Source organism: Podarcis muralis, chromosome 1, assembly GCF_964188315.1.
Source record: "Podarcis muralis chromosome 1, rPodMur119.hap1.1, whole genome shotgun sequence".
Lineage (NCBI taxonomy): Eukaryota > Metazoa > Chordata > Lepidosauria > Squamata > Lacertidae > Podarcis > Podarcis muralis.
The window spans coordinates 111877038-111892215 of NC_135655.1; the positions used below are offsets into that span (position 1 = coordinate 111877038).

The window sequence follows — 15178 nt, forward strand, 5'->3', positions numbered from 1 at the left end:
TAGGAGGTAAATGTTAACACCTGACATAAAATAAATAGTGATCCTTTTTGCTCAACAATTGGACCATGGGGGTATTTTCTTTTTATTCCAACAACTAGCTGCACAAGTCTAATCATGTCTACTCAGAAGTAAGTCCTATTGAAATCAATGAGGCTTTCTCCTAGGAAAATGAGATTAGGATTCCATCTTAAGGGCGCCTTAAAAGAGAGGGTTATAGAATACTGGCTTGACTATAGAATTGAAAGCTGTAAATATTAAATGCCAACCTTTTTTATCCTTGCCTTCACCTTGTGGGCAACATAGGACATGTGTGTTTTGTGTGTGTGTGTGTGTGTGTGTGTGTGTGTGTGTGTGTGTTTGTGTACTCCTATGGTCTTGCATCTCTAATGCATTAGATTCAGGATGTGATAGCTTTGCAACATTTATTTTATTGCACACCTGTCCCTTGCCAATATGGGGGTTCAACTGGACCTCATATTGTTTATGTAGTTGCTCTAAATATATATCTGTACAGTGAGCCAGTGGTGCAACATTGTGTCTAAGCCTATCAGGGCTAACGGACATTGTACAAAGTCTGTAGCTTGACTGTGCAATCCAATGTATGCATGTTCAGAAGTAAATCCTGTTGCTTTCAGTGAGAGTTTCTCCCAGGTAACTGCAGGCAGAGAACTGCAGACCGAATCTCACCTCTGTCACGGGTTAACCACGTAGTCTTCAGCAAGCCACTATACCTCAGCCTCGCCCTCTGAAATAAGGAAATACAAGTGTTTTGAACACTCGCACACTACACAGATGCTTTCATGTGCAGAGCTTGTGCTGTAACCAAATGCCACATAATGTCCATTGTGCATTTGTGAGAAATTGATCTTTTAGTGTGGCAGCACATCTGTTAGGCTAGCACACTTGTCATATACAATTGTAGTCACTTGCTGAAACCGTTATTCCAGCAAGTCTATCCGGTCACATAATTAAGTCATGCATTCTTGTATCTCGATTATGTTTATTTTATCTCTGTGTTGATGGTAATTATTTTACTGTTTTATGTACACTTATTGGATTTTATTTTTAATTAAGCTGTTTATTAAAACTCTTAAATTTGCCTTCAGCAAAGCTCTATTCGCATTTACTTACTAACTGTACAAAGAATGGACAGGCACTCAATATTTTCTTCCGTCTCTCTCTCTTTCTCTCCACACCCCATTCCCAAATTGCCCTGCAGGTTTCATAGATTTCATAGTAAAGCCAACATTTGCTCTTCTTACTGACTCCATGGAGAAAATAGTTTTTCCTCTTATAGAGGAAGCGTCAAAATCTGGAAGCCCTTCCTTCTCGTCAGCACTAAGGTTTGAGAAGCACCCCCCCCCCCCCATTTATAATATTATTGAAAATCGAAATTACTCTAATATAACATTGCCACCTCGTGGCAAGAGTTGCAACTGTGTTACATGACAGCATATACCGGTAAATCCTGTTCAGGAAACGACTGTGTATATGTAAGGCAAAGACATAGCAGAATACAAATCATTATATTTGAAGGAGCTGGTGCTCAAAATATTATTCAGGAAATTTTTGTGGAGGGATGATTTGCTTGGAGGTGTGTACATATGATTTCAAGGCTCTTTCCTCTCTGCCCTAAAGCAAATTATGAATTTAGCTTTTAGCCATTAAGCTTGTTATGCTAGCAAAATACTGTACGTTTTTGTTTCATAATAGCTTTGCGGCATCTCACAGTCACAAGGTCCAAAGCAGAAATAGGAAGATTCGAGGTCATATAATGTAGGGCATATAAATAAAAACAAACCAGCACCCCTTTTGGCAAGGAACAGAGGTCTACAAGTTAATTCTCCAAGTCCAACTAGTGTCCTTTATTTAATTTAGGCTGCATTCTTATACCGAATTTCCTGGGAATAAGCTCTATGGGACTCAGTGGGACTTCCAAGCAGGCATACATAGGATTGTATTGCCATGGCAAAGAACAATAGAGTTGCGTTCTGCACATGGGCATAGACTGGAGAGGAACAGGGGGTAGCTGCCCTTCCCTAAATCAAGTAAACAAACAAAAACTCTTAACTATAAAAGTAGAAATTGTAGAAAGATTTTGACGGATTTCTCTGAGCACTTGGGGTCAAAGGAAAGGAATTTAAAACAACTGTTGTTGAGACATTTCATTCTGAATCTGCTAGGCAGAGCCAGACGGAGGAGGATGACAGATGAGTGTCCTCCCCCCCCCCAAAAAAAATCCTGGCTATGCCCATTAGGGTGGTTCATATTTTTTTAAAATGCCTGCTCCAATGGTCTTATCTTACTACACTAGGGATTATATAGCTATATCTGAAATTTCATGCATATCAGTTAATATCTTGACCCTCCTCCACTGAATTGAAATTTCAGACTTCATGACATAGGGAAACGACCAAGTAAACAGCTCTTTGTGGCTTAGGGCCCTTGTATTTACAGGACCGACTCTCGTGGTCTGCCCCACAGAGGACCTTAAGGTGCATGAATAATCATAGTTTAGAGGTCTCGGGTCCTAAGGAAGTCAGATTATCCTCCACCAGGGCCAGGGCCTTCTCAGTGATGGCTCCGACCTGGTGGAATGCTCTGTCCCATGAGACCAGGGCCCTGCAGGATTTAACTTCCTTCCGCAGGGCCTGTAAGACAGAGCTATTCCTCCTGGCTTTCAATTTGAACTTAACCTGATCTTTTATTCCCCTTCCTTCCCTCCCTCTCCCCTTTTTATGACGATTACCCTCTCTGGGATCCCACAGCTAATTCTCCCTGGGTCTCCTCGCTGGCCCAAATAGGACTAATTTAGCCAGCTCGCCCTGGTGATCATCTAATGTTTTCCCCTAAATTGATTTTTTGAATTCAATTAGCTAGTGTAGTAAGAGAAGACCTTTGGAGCAGGCATTTTCGAAAAAGGTTTTTTATGAACCGCCCTAATGCCCATGTCTCGTTGCCCTTTCCACCCTCCTCCATGTAGGGGATATTCCTGCCAGTGGCGTAGCGTGGGACGTGCAGGGGGGGCCGGCCGCACCGGGCACAACATCTGGGGCTTAGGGTTAGGGGGCGCAAATCCATGGGTTAGGGGGCGCAAATCCACGGGTTAGGGGGAGCAAATTATTTGCCTTGCCCCGGGTGCTGACAACCCACGCTACGCCACTGATTCCTGCATCAGTTATGGGAGCCTTTTACAACCTGGCATCCTTTAGACTGTTGACTTCAACCCCATCCAGAACTGATGCAAGCTGTAGTCAAAAGCCTCTGGAGAACCCCAGGCTGAATTACAGGCTACAATGTATTACTTTCCTTTTTCCTTGTCTGTGCCCCTGAAGTGTCTTGCTCTGCCTTTAATCTAGTTCTTTAATCCACCCCCTCTTCTAGTGACATCGCTGGAGGATCCAGTGTGGAGGTACACAGAAGAACACATGCTAAAAATTCCGGGTGTGTTGGCGGGTCTTGCTCAGAAAACTCTTTGACCACCGTAGACTTAAGAAGCTTTAAAGACACCCTGTTTCAGATCATACAAGAGAACAAAGACAGGTGGAAAGAGTTAGCAGAAAAAGGTACGTTTTCCATTTGTCAGAGTTCCATTTCCACCCCATTGGCTGGTTCACTCGTGAGCAGCAAAGTATCTCTGTTCATCTGCGCTCAAAGACAGTTTCCTTGCAAAACTACTACACATCAAAAACACCGTGAACACACAAATGGACGTGTGCATGCGAGAAAGACAAAGATACAGTGATCACCTTTTTTTGTGCATGGTATTTATGAGTATTTTTCTTTCTAAAGTTGTAGACAACCTGCTGTTCCCTTGATGGACACTTGCAGCATTCACACCACTAGGTGGCAGATGTCCACACCATCTCTCACAGTGCTGTCCTTTCCATACTCGTGTCTTGATAGTCCATTGCATATAAGAGATGAGAACCTGAAGTTTCCTTTTGACTGATAGCATGCAGTTAGCAAAGTCCAAGTGAAAAGCTTGCTTGCTTTCAAAAGGATAAAACGTTAACGAAAGAACGTAGGCAGAGGCATGCTGGGACGGATCAAAAAGGTCGGTCCAGTGCAGCGTTCTGCCTGCTACAATTTTGGTAGAGCATGAGACTTTTAATCTCAAGGTTGTGGGTTCATGCCCCACGCTGGGCGAAAGATTCCTGCATTGCAGGGGTTTGGACTAGATGGTCCTTGTGGTCCCTTCAACCTCTACAATTCTATGATTATATGTTTATGGGAAGCCAATGAGCAGAATGTGAAGGCGATCGCCCTTCCCTACTGTTTTTGTCCCTGCCTCCAGTAGCAACTGGTATTCTGAGAAACATCGGGGGTCGGCTTGAACTGAACTGAATTGCAAAATTTGGAAAACCGTTTAATCCAATTGTAAGATGCATCCCAATCAGTCTGGAAACTACAAATTACCGTATTTTTCGCTCCATAAGAAGCACCTGACCATAAGACGCACCTAGTTTTTAGAGCGGGAATGCAAGAAAAAGAATATTCTTTAAAGGGAGCGCTGAGCAGAGCCTGTATGCATCCCAGGCTCTGCTCAGCGCTCCCTTTTATGAGCCGCAGGGAGCGTGTGTGCGGCACTTGCAGGCTTTTCCCCAAGGATGGAGAAGGGCAGCCCATCACTGGCTCCGCACGGCTCTTTAAAGGGAGCACTGCTCTTGCGGGATTTTCCAGGAGGTGGAGGAAGGGACAGAGGGGCTGCCCTCTGTCCCTTCCCCCACCTCCCGCAGAAGCCAGGGAAAGCCACGTGAAGCCTCCTCAGGGAAGTGGGATGAAGGCTCCCCGTGCCCTGAAGAGGCTTCAAGCGGCTAAGCCAGAAGCTAGAATGTGGCTAAGCCAGAAGCTAGAAGCTGTTCTGGCTTCTGGGATAGCTGCGCAGCCTGCATTCACTCCATAAGACGCACACACATTTCCCCTTACTTTTTAGGAGGAAAAAAGTGCGTCTTATAGAGCGAAAAATACAGTAGGTCAGATCCCTTGAAACTGAACAAAACTCTTGTGACCCACCAAGCAAAACGCAGCCTACTAGCCACGTATCGAGGCCTGCCAAGTTTTGACAAACCCTGCCCCATGTTTCTGCCGTCCTAAGCAGGAAGAGAAGCATTAATAGGTCTCTGACATGCACGCCAGTTTGCCCCCGCGATTGAGGGGGCCGGCGCTGAGTGACATGTTATACACAGCGCATGGTGTGCTGATGACACGCATCAGCAACGTGCTGACGTGTCGTGTGCCCACTGTGCACCTTGCGCATGTGATGCAAGCAGGCTGTGCACATGCGCAAGTGACGTATGCCACACAGTGTGCGCACATGGGCATGTGCATGGTCACTGTGAAATTTTGAGGGGGCGAGGTCCCTTCTTGAAAATTTTGGAGGGGGGCCTCAGGGCCCCTTAGTTGGCACCACTGGTCTTTGATGGGCTGTCACATAGAGCTGCTTGGGCTGTATTTGGATTGGTCAGTCACAGATTGTGTGGCCCCCCACCCTGGGAAAATCTCACTCTGTGACATAAAACCTTCTCTGTCTGTCTGTCTGTGTTTTGTTACTTTTTTAAAAAAATCTTTATTGCTTTTTAAAAGTTTACAAAGAAAGCATGAAGTAAACATTACATCCAAATATTCAAAACTAAAAAGGAAAAAAGAAAGTAAAAATATAAAAAGAAAAAGAGGGGAAAAAAGAAAAAAAAGAGAAAAAAAGAAAAATGATGAATAATAAAAAGGGGGGAGAATTAATCAAATACACAAAATTGTTCAAAGAATACAAACAGTAATTTAAATATTCTACACACCGGGTTCCCAGCAAGAAATTACATTTGTCATCCTTCTTTTCTTTCTTTCTTTACTGTCACTTTCTTTCTGTTCATGTTAGTTGACTTCCCTCTATCTCTTTGTGGCTTCAACACTTTTCTTAAATAACAAGTATTCTGTATTGATTTATTTAAATCAGTTTTTTCCAATATATCTGTGAAATTAATCTAAGCACATTTGGAACCGTATTTTATCTGGTAGTTTTGGAAGAAATCCCATTCCTTTTTTACCTTATTGCCTGAGTGATCTCTTATTAGTTCTGTCATATTGGCTAGTATGAGGTACTTGCACAACTTTAATTGCCACTCGTCTTTTGTTGGTATTAAATCACTTTTCCAGTATTTTGCAATTAGCATTCTAGCCGCTGTTGTTGCATAAAGAAACACACTTTTGTTTTCGTTTTTGTGCAATAAGGTTCCTTCATTTTGTTTACATCTCCAACACATATTGTTGTTATTTTTATATATTTTTGCTAATTTGGATGGTGTCAAGCACCATCTGTAAATAATTTTCATAAAGTTTTCTTTTATCAGATAGCACACGGTGAATTTTAAGTCTTTTTTCCATAATTTTTCCCATTTTTCCATCTCAGTTGGATAACCAAAATCTTGTGCCCCCTTTACCATCACTTAATTGACCTCCTCGTCTTTAAAGTTCCAGTCCAGTAATAATTTCTATGTTTTTTATAATATATTTTTATTATTTAATAAAAGTTCTTTTTCTCAATCCGATATCTTTATTTCAAATCCATTAATGTTTTTGGTCTGATTTAAAAATTTCATTTCACTGGTAATATTGTAGCCAGTTCACACCTGCCAGCTTTAATTCTTCATATTTTTAAATTTAATTGGTTATTTTCTTTTTCTAAAATTTTCTTATATGTTAGCCAATTAATGTCCATATTTTTCTTTTTTTTACTGCTATTGCTTCTATCAGTGACAACCACCAAGGTGTTTTGGGTTCCAATATTTTTTTGTTTCCTTCCCATACAGTAAATAGAGATTTCCTTATTATGTGACTGAGGAATCCTCTGTGGATTTTAACTTTATTACAGTGGTACCTCTGGTTACGAACTTAATTCGTTCTGGAGGTCCGTTCGTAACCTGAAACCATTCTTAACCTGAGGTACCATTTTAGCTAATGGGGCCTCCTGCTGCTGCCGTGCTGCCACCTTGCGATTTCTGTTCTCATTGTGAAGTAAAGTTCTTAACCTGAGGTACTACTTCCAGGTTAGCGGAGTCTGTAACCTGAAGTGTTTGTAACCCAAGGTGTTTGTAACCTGAGGTACCACTGTATATCACAGATAACTGTGCCAGCCAAATCTATTTTTTCAGCCTTCGATGTCTAATATATTTGCTTTTTAAAAAATCATCCATTCTTTAAGCCATACTAAACATGCTGCCTCATAATACAATTTGAGGTCTGGTAATGCAAACCCTCCTCTGTCTTTTATTTCCATTAGCAGTTTGTACTTTATCCTTGGTTTTTTTGCCCTGCCATATAAATCTTGCTAAATCTCTCTGCCATTCCTTAAAGCAATTTAGTCTGCTTATTATTGGGAATTGTTTGAAAAAGAAACAAGATTTTTGGTAGCACAGTCATCTTTATTGTAGCTATCCTTCCCCATAGTGACAAATTTAGCCTATTCCAAATTTCCAAGTCTTTTATTATTTCTTTCCATGTTTTGGCATAGTCTTCATTATATAAATTTATGCTTTTTACTGTGATCCAGATTCCTATGTATTTAACTTTGTTTGTTATCGTTAGCCCAGTCTTATTTACTAGCTCTAATTTTTCTTGTTCGTTCATATTTTTCACTAATAATTTTGTTTTATTTTTATTCAATTTAAAGCCTGAAACCATTCATTTTTTCCATTGCTTCTGTTATACTTTCTGTTGGGTTTTCTATCGTAATGATGAAGTCGTCGGCAAATGCTTTTAATTTGTAAGATCTATTTCCCAATTTGATCCCTTTTATTCTTGCCTTTAATAATGTTTCCAATGTTGTTATAAAGAAAAGTGGTGATAGTGGGCAGCCTTGTCTGATGCCTTTAGAAATATTAAACGTTTCTGATAAATTGTTATTTATCATCAATTTGGCTTTTTTATTTTTATATGTCGCTTTTATGCCGCATCCAATTTTCTCTCCTAATTCCATTACATCAATAGTTTTCTCCATAAATCTCCAAGACACATTATCAAAAGCCTTTTCGGCATCCACCAGCATCAGTGCAGCTTTTTTATCAGGCCTCATATCCAAATATTCCTAATGTATTGATCACCATTCTTGTGTTGTTATACATTTGCCTCCCTGGAAGGAAGCCCGCTTGATCGTCATTGATAATTCTCTTCAAAATCTTTTTTAATCTATCAGCCAATATTCCTACAAATCATTTATAATCTGAATTTAGTAAAGAAATTGTTACTGTTCTGTAGAAGAACAAGTGCCAAAAGCTGGTGGGGAGAGAAAGGAACAGAAAGGCCAAAGCCGACGTGCCACAGACCCGTTGCTAGAGGAGGTGGCAACAGAGACACCAAATGAGAAGAGCAAGGAAAGCGGTGGTGAAAGGCCATCTGTGGACTTGTCCCATACCTCTGTCGTCCTTCAAGTGCACTCTCTCAATTCCCTGCCCAAACCATCTGACTCTGAGATCTCACCAAAGGATTCTTTGAATGAAAAAGAGACTGCGGATGTACAGCAAGACACAAAACCTTGTGCTCCGCTAAATGGTAAGAGGACATCAGCAAGCATGCCTCGGATGGGTTTTGTTCAGGTTTTGTTTTTAATCTCTAATTTTCCATTACAGATTTTCACACTCAAATCAATATAATCACACAATAATCATCAACTTCCCTCTCACACTCCACGGTTCGTTTTTGTTATCCATTACCACTGCATATCCCAATTACTCCATATATTTTCTTTTATCACCATTCTCATTATATCTTCACTTTATTTAAACTGCTGAATTTTCTGTAACCCTGCTAATGTTTTATCCTGCTTACAATGGTTCTTCAGCTATTCTACAAACATTTTCCAATCTACCTTGAAGGCTCCTTCTTCTCATTCTCTCATTCTATTTGTTAAATTTTCTAATTCTGCATATTTCATCAGTTTCGTCTGCCACTTCTCCTTTTATTGGCGTTGTTCCCTCTCTCCATTTCTGAGCATATATCGTTCAGGGCTGCTGTGGTTGTGTGGGTTGTTAGGATTTTGGACGTGCCACCGTATTTATTCCATCTCCATTCAGTCATAGTTACTAAAATAAAGTATTCAACCCTGCAGTTAACAGATTGCACCTTATGCAAGCGTGCACAGACTAATAGGTCTCTATGTAAAAGAAATTAGCCAGTACAAAAATGTAGCCAGATTCAGCTATGAGCAACGAGTTATAGTGTTGCTGGGGAATTCTAAAATACCCCCGCCCCCAAAACCCTGAGATTTATAAATCACCAATGGCAGCTTGTTAGTATCTAGATGTTAATAAACACTGGTCAACCTGGAAAACACCTGTCCCAGATCCATCCCCAAATTAATTTGAGGGACAGGCTAGTGTTTAATCACAGGTTAAGAGTGGTAGATTCGCAATCTGGTCAACTGGGTTCACGTCTCCGCTCCTCCACATGCAGCTGCTGGGTGACCTTGGGCTAGTCACACTTCTTTGAAGTCTCTCAGCCCCACTCACCTCACAGAGTGTTTGTTGTGGGGGAGGAAGGGAAAGGAGAATGTTAGCCGCTTTGAGACTCCTTCGGGTAGTGATAAAGCGGGATATCAAATCCAAACTACTACTACTACTACTCCTCCTCCTCCTCCTCCTCCTCCTCCTCCTCCTCCTCCTCCTCCTCTTCTTCTTCTTCTTCTTCTTCTTCTTCTTTGCAGTTTGGAGGGGCAGGGAAGGAGATGCTGTGTCTTCCCGCCTCCCCACAACCAGGGGCGGAGGAAAGGGGGTGCGGTAGGCACAGGCCACCCCAGGTGTTACCACTGAGGGGAGTGACAAAATGCTGGGCGGCGCTCACTGCGGGGCCTGCAGCACGTCCGAGTCGCGTGTCTCTCCTGGGAGAGACGTGGTGGATTGGGAATGCGCAGGCTCCGCACTGCCCAAACGGTCCACCCACTGCCTCCCCCCCCCCAGCTGTAGGGCGGCTGAGTGGAAGGAGGCAGGCAGACTCCAGAGGCCCTGCAGTGTGCTCCACCCCTATGGGCGGCTCACCCTGCCCCAGGTGACTGAGTGGCTTCCTCCACCACTGCCTGCAACCACACCGCAGAGAGTAGGAGAGTTCTGTCCTGCTGGGTATTCCCTGCACAGATCCCTGCAGGCAGTAGGGTTGCTTAGGGAATCTTTTAATGTCTGATGTATTACGGTATTTTAATATTTTTTGGGAAGCCGCCCAGAGTGGCTGGGGAAGCCCAGCCAGATGGGCGGGGTTTAAATAAATTATTATTATTATTATTATTATTATTATTATTATTATTATTATTACCCCTTTGGTGGGCCTCCCATGTACCGCAGCTTCATGTGCTGTGTCTGTTTGGCCTCCCGCCTCTGGCATCATCCCCCCCCCCCGCCCGTGTCTTGGCTTGTTGTGGTTCAGGTCCCAGCCACCGCCACTGATGGCAACGCCACCTGCCCCTGCTCCATGGCTGCCTCGCTTATCCTTCACCACTGCTGCCGCTGCATTATGGGAAACAGCTCTCCCTGAGCCAGCCACACCTCACTCACTGCTGCCTCTCAGGCTGACATTTCAGGATAGGAAGCAGAACTTCATCAACACACGCAAGTCCACTTTCCTCTGTTGAAGGGATGTAACCCTCCATAAGCTGTTGGATCACAACTCCCATGATCCACGACTGTTGGTCATGCTGTCTGAGGCTGATGGGACCTGGAGACACTAACATCCAGAGGGGCACAGGTTTCCTACCCCCTTTGCTCTGTTGAAGCAGCCAGATGTCCAACACCTTCATTTGTGCATCTGAGCATATACAGGGTTTGGGGGATATCCTTTTTGCATACTGTGCTACAGCCTTTCATTGGTTTCAGTAGGTGTTACCACCTCCTTCCTTGGAGGTTTTTAAGCAGAGGTTGGATGGTCATGGATGCTTTAGCTGAGATTCCTGCATTGCATGCGGTTGGGCCGGATGACCCGTAGGGTCCCATCCAATTCTACACTCCTATGATTCTATGATATAGCTGCAGAGTGAAAGATTCAGCATTGGAGATTAGATTTATATAGGCATCTGGATTCACATTTCCCTGTACTTTCCTTGCAATGCCTTTCTGGGCTCCACTGAAATAGGTAAAGGTAAAGGGACCCCTGACCATTAGGTCCAGTCGTGACTGACTCTGGGGTTGCGGCGCTCATCTCGCTTTATTGGCCGAGGGAGCCAGTGTTTGTCCACAGACAGCTTCCAGGTCATGTGGCCAGCATGACTAAGCTGCTTCTGGCGAACCAGAGCAGCGCATGGAAACACCGTTTACCTTCCCGCCAGAGCGGTACCTATTTATCTACTTGCGCTTTGATGTGCTTTCGAACTGCTAGGTTGGCAGGAGCTGGGACGGAACAACGGGAGCTCACCCCGTCGCAGGGATTCAAACCGCCGACCTTCTGATCGGCAAGTCCTAGGCTCTGTGGTTTAACCCACAGCGCCACCTGCGTCCCGTTCCACTGAAATAGCTGAGTGCATATTTTGATATGGGTTGGAATTCACACATTCCCATCCGGGGCTATCAGTTATTACATGTAATCATGGACACTTTGGGGTGGGGCCTTGGTTTTTAAATCTCCGATTAAAAGTTTGGTGAAGCATCCAAAAGAAAAGGAAAAAGCTCACACTATATTAATAGAAGCTATTAAACTTCTATTAAACTTGTTATTTATTTGCTGAATGCCAAGGTTTCTGGGAAAGTAATGCTCACCTTTTCTAAGTAAATAGCGAGGGCTGGTTTCTTTTTCTGGCTGAGCAAATCCTCCGCCTGTTATTACAGCACGTCCCACTAATTGTAGGCACTTAATATCATTGGAATCCCATGGGCCAAGTCATTTGTACTGAAAAATAAAGAACAGGTTCCATTGCTAATTTTACATGATTTTAATGTGATGCACTCCAAAACGGAAAGTCGATGTAGAAGCTTTCATTTCATTAATATGGAACATTCCTTTGCTAGTACGGAATGGGAAAAGGGAATAGCTAGAAAGCCCTTCATCATACACTATGATAATTAACTTGGATTAAAACTAATGAAACCAACTGCAGCCGACATTCTGATGGGAATGGAATTTGTCTATGTTATCTGTAGGAAAAGCATTTCCTGCAAATAGAATTCTACAACTTATGTTTTACGTTAACATTATAGTGATATTAAGCGTGAGTTTGGAAAGGGAGATTGAGTTGCTGGGGGGAAATGGCTGTGATCTTCCCCACTTTTTGATCGGGACCTGCTAGTGGGTCACAGCCTGATCCAAAGTGGGTCATGACAGGGGCCCTTCCATCATGCAAATATATGGTAATAGGTTAAGAAATGGAGCCTCCAGTGAATGCATGTTTGGGTTAAAAGTGTGTCGTGTGTCTGGAAAGGTTGAAAACTGATTAGCCAATCTGCACACATACAAAATATTACTGATTTCAGGGGGAGAAAGCGAAGGATTCATCATCAACGAGAATTGAAGCTGCAATCCTGTATAACTATATTGGCTGATTGCTGGGTCTGGCGAAGCCCATTGCAAAGCATTCTGCAGGACCCCATTGCAGAGCCATTTTGCAAGGTGCTTCTCAAAACCTGCCATTCAGCTGATCATCAGGATTTGTAAATTCTTTTTCACAGGGCTTTGCAGGCATCAGAAATCAGTGTTTAGGAAGAAATCTAATTCTGTTCTTGTTTAAAGGCCACTTTCTGAAATAGTATGTGAACTGAAGCACAGCTATCCATCAAAATCTGAACTTCTCTAGATTTTGCAATGCAGTTCTCTAGCCAACTTCTGTGTGTGTGTGGGGGGGGGGAGAGAATATACCAGAGAAATGCATAAAATGCACACAATAGTGAAACTAACAAAATAAAAGAGCATTATATTACAGGCAGGGCTGTCTTTCCCCGGGGTTGCAAGGGGTGCAGGGCACCCGGGCACCAAATTCTGGGGAGCACCAGGCACCCGCCACTGAAGCCGCCTAAGCTCTTAACTATCTACCTGTTATGAAATAATAAATAATTTTGATCAAGCTAGAAAAAACAAAATACATATATACCTAGGTATTACCGAAATGTATACCTACTGTTTCACCAAAGGACTTTTGACTTTGTGCGCTCATTTACCAAAGACGTGCTGCTCCAGCGGTGGTGCTCGTCATTCACAATGGCGGCGCTTGTCAGACCCAACGACAGTGCTTGTCATTCACAACAACGCCATGCACGCGAAATTAACCCTTACATCAAAATATTATATTCTGTATTGTATTGAGCTGCTATGCGGCAGCGGGGTCAGCAGCACCTTTGACACAACTGATGTTTCTCCTAAGTAGGCGCCTAAACAATACTTACAAGTTTAAGTGTGGTGGTGGTGTATACTTAAGTATAAGTGTGTTGTAAATAAATGAGTAAATAAAAAAAATTGTTTCTTTTTCCTCCCTTCTTTCGTAAACAAGAGATAAGGCATAAGCGTGGTGTCTGACATAAGCATAATAAAACTAAACTAAATTTGGGGGTGCTGGGTGGATCTTTGCACCCCCGGCGGCGCATATGCTAAAGACAGCGTTGATTACGGGAAATTGCTTTGCAAAGATTTCTATGTTAGGCAAAATTGCATATATAAATGTGTCTATTGGGATAAATTTGAACTAGAATGCTAGTGGGTTTTCAAGAGGACTTTTTAAATTAAAGAAATTGCAAATTGGTGTGGGATTGTGGAGAACTGAATTTAAGATTGGAAAAATGAGAATTGGAGAGAACCTAAAACTGGCAGGTTCTCCCATCCCTCTTGGTGGCACCTGAAAATCTCTTTTAGCTGGGCCAGGCTTTTGCCTGCTCCACACCTGATGTCATATATCTGTGGTTTCTGTCCCTCCTTCCTTCCCTCCCTCCTCTGATGCCCTCTCATGTCTCTGCCTCCCAAAGGCTTGCACAGCTGTTTGTGCAGCAGCCCTGACTGAAAGCTTCCCAGGCAAATCGTGTCTCTGGGGCTGGTCAGGGGGTGCTGGTTGCCAAGAGCTGAGGTGGCCTCAGAGTAAGCAAGCAAGCAGGCGAGGGAGCCCAGCCAGCCAGTTCACCAGCCCTTGATGCTGGGAATGGACAGACAAGTCCCAGGTACATGTGGGGCAGTGTGAGGAGGCAACTCTCTTTGGAGCAGGGAGAGGGCAGCTCAGAGACCAGGGGCAGCAGAGGTGGCTGCCCAGAGGACTTCCAAGGAGAGGGGAGAGGAGATTGAGGGAACACTCCACAAGGGAGGGTGTTCCAAAAAGGGTGAGAGCCTGTCAGTTCTACAGGTGAGGAGTGACATAAATGGACTCCTGAGCCCCACAGGGCTGTTGCAGAAAGAATGTAGTTGGTCAAGGGAGCGTGGACTCAGAAAGGTTGAAAACATCTGTCATATATGATGGCAGGTAGGCATGGCTTGGTCAATATGGCCTATGGGTCAAATGGGGAGGTCTGTTGGACCTAAATAGGCCTGCGGACCAGAGGTTCCCCACCCTGATTTGCCCACTTACCTGGGAGTCAGCCCCATTGTGCTCAAACGGGACTTACTTCTCAGTAGACGTGTATGGAATTGTGCCATAGATGTGCTTAACTGTGTCTGCATCTCCTGGTTCTCAAAGCTAATTCAGAATTTAAGTGGCATATACAGTTCTCCACCCACCACCACCATTTGCAGCCATCTTGTGAGGTGCATTAGGCTGAGAAACCCTAGGCCAGCCAAGAAGTTTCATGATTGGTTGGGAATTTGAAGCAACCCAGGCTTTCCTGGACATAGTCGAGCACTTCAACTGTTAGGCCACACTTAGACAGTCAAGGCCACATAATAGCTGGCTCACGTGACCTATGTGGAGACTTTTTTATTTTTAAAAAAGCTTTGTTTTTCTTTCCAGGCGAGCCTAACCTCAATAAGACCCCAGAAGTGACCCCTGAAGAACAGAAGCAGAAGCTGCTCCGCAACTAGATGAGCTGCACCCTCAAATGTTTCTGCTGCTTTGAGAAGGATAGGTAATTGTTTTCCTACCTGGTCTTCCCCTTGCGACAGAGCCCTGAGAATTAAGTTGCCACGGGGTCGCGAAATGGCTCCAAGTCACGTTACAGGGTTTGCATCCCATCACTCTGTTTTCTGGGTGACTGTTTTATCTGAATAGTTAAAAGAAGAAGCCTCATAAAGTTGTAATGGG

General features: G+C 43.5%; 1 protein-coding gene across 3 annotated transcripts in view; it reads left to right on the forward strand.

The window, feature by feature from the left end:
• Positions 1 to 15178, forward strand: part of PDE1A (phosphodiesterase 1A) — a 146821-nt gene that overhangs the window by 129935 nt on the left and 1708 nt on the right. For 2 of the 3 annotated variants that reach the window (XM_028748103.2, XM_028748121.2), the window contains exons 12-15: positions 1220 to 1343; positions 3385 to 3566; positions 8251 to 8544; positions 14888 to 15002. In XM_028748103.2, coding sequence (XP_028603936.2) covers positions 1220 to 1343; positions 3385 to 3566; positions 8251 to 8544; positions 14888 to 14958 — 671 coding nt within the window. In that variant the 3' untranslated portion in view covers positions 14959 to 15002. The remainder of the gene's footprint in view (positions 1 to 1219; positions 1344 to 3384; positions 3567 to 8250; positions 8545 to 14887; positions 15003 to 15178) is intronic. The other variant, XM_028748132.2, reaches the window with a different exon arrangement.